Source organism: Lagenorhynchus albirostris, chromosome 1 (genome assembly GCF_949774975.1).
Source record: "Lagenorhynchus albirostris chromosome 1, mLagAlb1.1, whole genome shotgun sequence".
In the NCBI taxonomy this organism is placed as follows: Eukaryota; Metazoa; Chordata; class Mammalia; order Artiodactyla; family Delphinidae; genus Lagenorhynchus; species Lagenorhynchus albirostris.
The window spans coordinates 132,091,179-132,100,073 of record NC_083095.1 but is presented as its reverse complement, the minus strand read 5'-3'; the positions used below and the strand labels follow the sequence as shown (position 1 = coordinate 132,100,073).

General features: G+C 48.8%; 1 protein-coding gene across 3 annotated transcripts in view; it reads left to right on the top strand.

Annotated features, from left to right (window-relative positions):
* The first annotated feature begins 4,694 nt into the window (after positions 1-4,694).
* The window catches only part of SCAMP2 (secretory carrier membrane protein 2), a 21,838-nt gene continuing 17,637 nt past the window's right edge, over positions 4,695-8,895 (top strand). The window contains exon 1 of one of the 3 annotated variants that reach the window (XM_060154095.1): positions 4,695-4,881. In XM_060154095.1, the coding sequence (XP_060010078.1) occupies positions 4,825-4,881 (57 nt within the window). In that variant the 5' untranslated portion in view covers positions 4,695-4,824. The remainder of the gene's footprint in view (positions 4,882-8,895) is intronic. The other 2 variants (XM_060154076.1, XM_060154086.1) reach the window with 2 other exon arrangements.

Here is an 8,895-nt window from a genome sequence, read left to right as displayed (position 1 = left end):
CGGCAGCACCCTCGGCCCCTCTGCCCCCAGACCTTCATGGGAAATGTAGTTTCTCGAGAGCCTTTTCGGAGACCCGTGCGCCCGTTGTGGCCACTCCCTGCACTCCGAATCCCTCTCCCACCCTCCAGCTCTCAGAACGAATACCCTCCAGTCCAGAGGCTTCCAGCCCGCAATCTTAGGTCTCAGTATTCATTTATTCATTCATTCACCAGGCACACATTTATTGAGAACCTGGTAAATGCCACGGACTGTTCTGAGGGCTGGAGATATATCCGAGAACGAGATGACGATTACCTTGCCTTTGTAGAGCTTACATTCTTGTGAAGGAAAAACAAAGGCCCTAAGGTGGGAACGTGGAAATGTGCCTGTCATTTTACGGAGTAAATAGCAAAGAGGCCAGAGTGGCTGGAGCAGAGTGAGCAGGAAGGGTGGAAGTGAGGTGGTTAGAGAGGAAAGGCAATGGGCAGAACTTCTTAGGCTATTGTCACGACTTCAGGTTTTCATTAGCTTTGTTATGATCTAATCAGGAACTCACTAATGCTTGATGATGATGGCAAATGTCACATGCAAGGCCCTTAATCTGAGTTTCAGTTTCTTTCTCTGTAAAATGGGGATAATAATGCTGGACTGACAGGCTTGTTGGAGGGTGAGATGGGATGATGCGGGACTCCGGAAGGCAGTCAGTGCTTGGTGCTCCTCTGATTCTTCCTGCCCTAAGTACTGCAGGACTCAGAACCCTAGCTTCTCCTCCAAGCTGAGCTGTTCACAAGTCACACAGAAGTCAAGGGAAGTCACCAGGAGTCCTGCATTGTGAAGGCTGGACTTGGCCTTGGCTGTGGAGTAATCTTGCTATATTCTGGACAGAAAGGCTCTGACACACGGATCTCCTCAGTCAACAGCCCAGGAAGAGGGCAGCCAGCTGGAGGGGCCCAGGGACATAGCAGCCAAAGCTCCAGGGAACCTGGAGTAAGGACCTATAATCCTGACTCTGCCTCCTCTTTCCTCCCACACTGATTCCCATGGCCTCTACCACACATGTCCAGGGGAAAGAGGGGTGCTGTTTTCTCTGCAATGTTCTGCCCAGCTATGGACATCGACCTTCCTAACGGTCCCCTGGCTCAGATAAATCAGCCTGCATTTCAAAGGAAGCTTCACCATACACTAAGGAATAAGAAAATGAACCATACAAACAGCACATCTCACATACCTCCTAACTTTGAATACCTCTCTTTCCTCTCATCCCCACTCCTCCAGCAATATGAACCTTCTGGGAGAAGAATGAGGGATCAGTCTAGGCATAGGGAGTTCTTAGAGCACCTCCCACTATCACCATCACTGAAGTCAAGTTAGAGTCCCTTCCTCACAGTACCTCTGCACAGGGAAGGAAGAACTTAGATTGTTGGGACAGAGCCCCCACCCCTTACCACCCTCCCTACACACAGAAAAATATATCTAGAAGGGAAACTAGGGTGTTTGGAGAACCTAGAACCTTTCACCCTTAACTCTTGCTTGTCTACCTCTAATAGAATTGATCACACTTTGTTATCTAGCGATGATCTGCTTTCCTCTCTCTCCTTCTAGACCATACGTCTAATTCAGCTTCTCATTTCTGCCAGTGCCCAGCTGATGCTCAAGCAATAATAGCAGCTAACATTTATTTGTTATGTACTAACGATTATGCTAGCCCTTTTCAAGAATTCTCAGGACAAACCTATGAGATAGGTACTGTCATTAGCCCCATTTTCGAGATGAGAAAAATGGGTCTTGGAGAGTTAACAGGTCCAAGAGCATAGAGTTCCAATCTGCTATACCTCCTCCCTTGTTGAACAAGTTAATGACTGAATAAATGTATGATGTCTCTCTCAGAGGGAAGTAGACAGATCCCAGGGGTCTTCAGAGATAGATGGGTGGACAAGCTTCATGTTGATGATATCAAATTCCATTCTTTCTTCAACAGTCCAGCAATGTACGAGGCTGGGCAGACAAGGAGGAGGCAGGACAGCCTCATGTTGTGTGGACTGCTCTCCTCTCAGGCTGCAGACAGCAAAGATCTCTGTGTGTTGCCTGTGATACTGTGATAGAATAACTGGCTCCTGGCGAGAGTTCCTAAAACCTTTATAATTTCCTAAGCAGTAAGAGTACTAGGGGCATCTTTTGTTCTAATACTTGGTCTTTGACCCTTGTTCCTGACACGGAGCTCCTAAATCCCTTGGAATTTCCTGGGTGATCAGAGCATCTTTTATCCTAATGAGACAACTGTTGGTGGCCTTCTGGATAGCATCAGGATGGGGGCTGGTCACTAGAAAGACTAAGCCACAATTAGAAGCTTGGAACTTTCAGCCACACCTCCCATCTTACAGAGAAGGGAGAGATCGAATTAACAGTTGATCACGCCTACATGATGATGCCTCCATAAAAATACCTGAGGGCTTCCCTGGTGGCGCAGTGGTTGAGAGTCCGCCTGCCGATGCAGGGGATATGGGTTCGTGCCCCGGTCTGGGAAGATTCCACATGCCGCGGAGCGGCTAAGCCCGTGAGCCATGGCCGCTGAGCCTGCGCGTCCGGAGCCTGTGCTCCACAACGAGAGAGGCCACAACAGTGAGAGGTCCGTGTACCGCAAAAAAACCCCAAAAAAACAAATAAACCAAAAAAACCTGAACTACTGGTTTAGAGAGCTTCCCCGTTGAACACATCTCCTTACCAGAAGGGTGGCAAACCCCAGCTCTACAAGGACAGAAGCTCCAGCGCTCAGAGCCCAGACCTCACCCTATGTATCTCTTCAACTGGCCATTCATCTGAATTCTTTATCATCTCCTTTATTATATAATAAGCCAGTAAATGTGTTTCTCTGAGTTCTGGAAGCTATTCTAGCAAATTATTGAACCTAAGGAGGGGGTAGTGGGAACCCAGGTTTATAGAGGTACAGGTGATGACATGATACCCGGACTTGTAATTGGCCTCTGAAGTGGAGGCAATCTTGTGAGACTGAGTGCTTACTTAACTTGTGGGATCTGACCTTAACTCCAGGTAGATAGTGTCAGACTAAATTGAATGACACCCAGCTGGTATCAGAAAATTGATTAGTGTGGGGAAAAAAACTCTACATGTCTGGTCACAGAAATGTCCTGTGTGACCAGTAAAGGAGAAACATGAGAGGTTTTCCTTATACTGCCCTAGAAGGGGTAGCCATGGTGGGGGGGGTTACGGGTAAGTAGTTTCTAAGGGCACACAAACATAGATCCCTACCATTCCCCCACTTCAGGACATTTCCTGAAAAAATCTTGAGCTGGACCCTAAGAAAAGTGGATGAGGGAAATAGTAAAATATTTACTAAATGCTTATCATCTGCTTGGTACTATGTTAGTGCCAGAAATACAACAGTGAGCAAAACAGATGCTGCTTCTGCGCTTGTGGAGATTACAATCTGGTGGGAGGGACAGACATAAATAACCACCTTTACAAGCATGTAATTACAAACTGCAATAGGTATTATGAGGGAAAAGCACGGGGTAATAGAAGAGCTTATGTTGTGGGGGAAGAGTGCTCTAATCTATGGTGGAGAGAGACCACTCCTGAGCAAGGGGCCTGTATGCCTAGATTTGAAAGATAAGCAGGTGTTAACTAGGGGTTGAGGAGGGCATGGGCTAGGAGCATACCAGGAAGAGGGAAAGGCCAGTACAAAGGCCCTGAGGCAGGGAGGAACAAGGGAAGTTTGAGGAACTGAAAAGCCACTAGCAGAGCTAGAATGCACAGCAGTGTGGGATGTGGTGGTGGGGTAGGCACAAGAAGGAATGGGAAGGATTGATAGGTGGGGCACAGATCTTGCAAGTCCTAGAGGCCAAACGAGGAATTTGGGCTTTCATGGAAAATAACTGAAGGATTTTAAACAGAAAGTTCCGTAGTAATTTTGCCCCCTTTGAATGGATCTCTAGTTACAACATGAACAACAATAGACCAATTAGCAGCCCTGTACTTGTCCAGGGTAAGGGATGACAGTGGCTGGATTCAGAGGCCGCAGAAATATACAAAGATATGAATAAATAACATGGGTTTGCAGAGAGTGAATCAGCCATCTCCCCCATGCTTGATGGCTCTACTGCTGAACTCCCTCATTCACTTAATAAATGCTTGATGCCCAGGTTAATCCCAGCTCAGGCCCTAAACCTGTCTGGGCTCAGGGATCCTCATCCCTAAAACGATAAAACTTGACATCCGGGGGCAAGGCCTAAGAGAGGCAGGGCTCAGCTAGTGTGGGGGACAGCTGCACGGTCGGTTCTTCCGAAAAGAACCTCTCTGCTCGGCCCCTACCACCAGAACCGTTTCCTAGCATGGCGAAGTCCTCTCGAGTCAGGAACTCCATTCCCCGCTCCCGCCGTTGGCTCGAACTTCTGTCCCCTGCCTGAACCAGTGCGTGCTTCCCAAACTTGCCCTCCAAGAAAGCAAAGGGGTTAAGTTTCCAACTCCACTTAGGGGGTTCCCAATACCATGTTGGAACCTATCTGACCGAAAGGCAGTTGGGAACGGCTCCAGCCCCTCCTCAGTCTCCCAAATCCCTCGGGGGCTCCCCAACCCCTGAAGCACAGACACAGCTAAAAAGCCGATGGAAGCGGAACGCCCTCCCGCAGCTCCACAGTGGGCTGAGCAGGAGGGCGGAGCGGACTTCTGTGATGTCACATGACCACGCCCCTCTGAGAGGACGCTGCGCCTGCGCTAGAACGGCTGCCTCGCTCCCGGAAGTGGAGGGTCTACACGCAGAGCGCCGCTGGGTCTGGGTGCCCGGAGGCAGAAGCGCTCTCGGAGCTTCCCCGTCGGTCCCCGACCGCCATGTCGTCTTTCGACACCAACCCCTTCGCGGACCCAGTGGACGTAAACCCCTTCCAGGTAGAGCCCTCATCTTACAGCGCTGTCTAGTGCCGAAGGCCGCCGCCCGGGCCTCTTCGCCACAGCCGGGAGACGTGGCGTAGGAGGGACGGGCCGTCTGCCCAATGGGAGAGCGGGCTTTGAGGGATGGCCTATCGTAGCGTCTGGGGGGCGGGACTAGCAGCAGGTGGACTAGCGGAGGGGGCGGGGTGCTGTACTCTGGGAAGAGGTGGGACTGTCTAGCTCCCGGGACGTAGCCCCTCTAACTGGACACTGCTGGGGAAGGGGACTGGCGCAGACACGATCAGGGAGACCCCTAGCTTCAGGGAGAGAAGCGACTTCACCTGAGGGGGATGTGTGGCTACCATGTCCCGCAGTCTTGGAGAGACACCAGCCTTGAGTCAGTTTAGGAGAGGGGGTGACAGCAACATAATGAGGAGGTGGAACCCTCTAGTGGGATGGAGAAATGTGAGAAAATCCCAAGAACACCACCCCCCGCAACATACACACAGCCAACTAGTCTGTAAGGTATAGGAGAGCCCCTGAGATTTGTCAGGAAAGGAAGGCTGGTAACCCAAGCTGAAATACGGCCTTGATAACAATTTTACACCTTGGCCATGGATCTAGTTTGGACTGGGTTTTGGCTAGATGTGAGAGCCCAGGTTAGGGAGGGAGGAGAGGGTCTTGAAGTGCAATGAATGTTGGTCTGATGGCCCTCTGTATGGTGGCAGGGTAGTTGAGATGCACTGACCTATGAGCTGGCCTCACCTTTTGAACAATAGACCGAGGAAGAAAGAGACTTCCTATTTAAAGCCAAAACTCTTCCGCCTTTGAGCTAAGAGCACAAGGCTATTCTTTTCCATGATGAAGGATTGGGACTCCTGTTAGCTCCACAGTTCCTATGCCTCTTGTTTCATGTCTGCTCAAAACCAGTTCTAGGGAAGCTTGCTTGTGCTGACTGGTGATTTATGAGCCCTGAGCTTTCTGCTTTGTCAGGATGTCACCAGGCACATGAACTCATCCTGCTTGTACTTTATTTTGGTCACTGGCAACTGTAAGTTTCCTGCAGGTGTAGGGGAAGTTCTTGGAGGGGTCCTTCCTGCAACTCACAGCATGAGCTTTCCCACCTTGAATCCCTTCAGGAGTTAGAACAAACAAAGGAGACTAGAATGAATGTCTGAGAGTAAAAACTTTATGTCTCTTTCTTGGTCTCAAGGTGACTTAGCCACTGGGAGCCCTCAAGGCAAATTTTGATAGCTTTGTAACCTCAGGGAATTCCTAACATTCCTCATGTAGCTTAATGCTTCTTTACAGAACTATTTGGAGGACTTTATCTCTTATGTAATGCAGTCATCTCTATTTTAGTAAAGAAAGAACATTTGCATTTTTTTTCTTCTGCCAGTGTGTTCAGGTAACTGTTTTGCTTTAGTTATAAAACTGCTGTATGTTACTGGAGTTTGAGTTTTAGTAAGGATCTAGTAGCCTTTTGGTATGTGTGCTGTGTAATGATGTGCCTTTTTCTTTCTTCCTTTTTTTTTTTTTGTCCTCTCAGAATCAGAAATAAAATGTCTGCTGTCATCTGACAGAGGCAGTCAGCTGTCCAAAGATGCAGAGAGCTTGTCTTCAGTGCTAGCAGTGGGACAAATAGTTGGCCTAAATTCTGCCCTGTATAAATAGCAGCTTGAAAGTCTTAAACCGTATCTCCAACCCCAGAAATGATTGTGCAAACTGTGGTGGCAGCCCCAGGATATGGCAGGACAGGAAGCAGCTGTGGTCCTGTAAAGAGCAACATCTGGAGGGGAAGCCTGTGTGGGAAGAAGAGAGCTGGCTGGCTGCGATTCTGCTCCTCCTGCCCTGGGCTGGGTTTTCCCTCTTGGCGCACAGCTGTGTGGGGAGAAGGAGATTTGGGTGTGAGGCCCCAGATCTCCTTCTCCTGGAAAGCTGCCCTCCCTCTCCTTGTGATGGTAGTGTCTGCTTCCCTGACGGCCAGAGCTGGGACATTGGGAGGGTGTAGCTCTTGGGTGACTGGGTGTGAACCCAGCTTCATTTACCTAGGATGTTGGCACAGAGCTCAGGAGAGAGCAGGTGGAGAGGAGATAGGCTCAGAAACTGTCACACCTAGCCGGCCCTCAGAGCAGAGCCTTTTTGTTTTCCTCCATGGTGGTTTACAAAAATGTACTTAGCGTTCTGAGTCCATGGTTGACTTTTAGAGCTGGGACATCCTCAGAAATCTCTTCTAACCCTTTAGTTTAGAGATGAGGAAACCAAGAACCCAGGGAGGATGGGACATACCAGAGTCACCAGCTAATTTGAAGCAGGAAGGGACTCAGATCCAGGTCTCATTCTCAGGACAGTGCTGTTTTAAAAGTTTTAAACTGCCTTGGTGTTACTTAGCCGAACAAATTAATATTAGGTAAGCTTTTTTGTTGTTGTTCAGTGGGTGGGGCTGGAATAATATGGATTGTATTGTGCTTTTTTAAGATGGTACTTTAATGCAGCATGTGTTCTGAGTAATACCAGTCCTGAAAGGTGCTCAGGGTTCTGTGGTCCAGTACGTTTAGGAATCATTTTTCTTGAAACTTGACCAGGCTTTTTAGTTTGTTAAAGGCTCCAAGAAATCCTACAATAAAGATATTTGCTCAACTTTGTTTGACCCAGCCTTTCTCAGAGTTATTCAGCCACGGAATCCTTTTTCTGCTAACTCTTGTAATATCCCCTGAAGCTCCTGGTGCGCCTTTAAGCTGACTTCCTTATAAATGTTCTTTAGGTATACCCTACTCTCATCCCCACCCCAAACTGTGGGCATGGGTTTTTATGATCCCTTCCTTGTGTATAGTTACAGTGGGATTATTAGAAAACTTCCTGCACAGTAACACTGTGAGTGGAAAATTGTCACAAGAGTGCAGAAGAGGTTTTACCAAACTCCTAGGAGGAAGCAGGAAACTGCAAGCCAAGTGTGGCTGATTTCCCAACCTCCACTGGCACTGCCTAATCCCTCTGTGAATTATGGCACATCTGCTTTGTACCATCTGGGTATGCAGGTCCTTCTTTCCAGCATGTCTGTTGCCAAAATTTTCTCAGAAAGTCTTGGGTGATGAAGAGGTTGAGGGCTACAGGTAGGCATTGTACTCCCTGTTTTCTTTTTCAGCAGTCCACTAACAAGCAGCTCACCCAGGCAAATGCCTGGGCTGCTTTCCTACTTGGCGTATCTGCCAGGTTACCCCAGGCAGTCGGCATTGATCTCAAGGAGGGGGAGTGGACTAGCTGGTGGTGCTGAACAGAGAAAGCCTTTCAGCGTTCATGAGTTGCCAAATCACACCATATCGCTTTCACACGTTGCCTCCTTGCAGTTAAAAGATAATCTCAGTGGTGTGGCTGCTTCCAAGGATTTAAAACGTTTCTCTCCTGTGGGAGGAGAAAGTGGTGGCAGAAACGTGATTTGGGTGTGAACAGAGTTACATGAAGTTCCCTGCACAGACACTGAGGGCTTTGTCACTTCCCAGAGAGGGTGGGCTCCAGCTTGACTGTACCTTTGGGAATTCTCAAAACCACCAGTTGGACCTGGTAGAACTTTCCTGTGGAACAGGAGCATTGTCTCGAGAAATTTGAAAATGGCAAGGTTCATATAGTTTAACTGTCCCCAGACAGCTGCCCAGATGGGGGTGGGGGGGGTGAGGGCGGTGTCCCTGACTTTATGGTTGGCGCCTGGAGCCAGCACTTGGCCAGAGACACAGCTGAACTTTGACCCTACACTATTAAGTTTTCTTTGGAGCCACTTGGTGTAGGATGATCCTGGGTTCAGAGAAATGGTAATATTTAACCAGGACAAACAAGGGGTACCTGCTGCTTCTTCAAGAAAAGAGTGCCATGCACATTAATTAGCAAGGTGTGACCCGTCCAGCAGTGCTCCTTTGAGATGCTGACATGTTTTTGCACATCACTGAGCCACTGCTGCTCCAAGATCCTGTGCAGGTGACCAAGATAAATGGGCACATGGCCTGTCAGAGCTTGTAATCTGGCAGGAGAGCTAAGAAA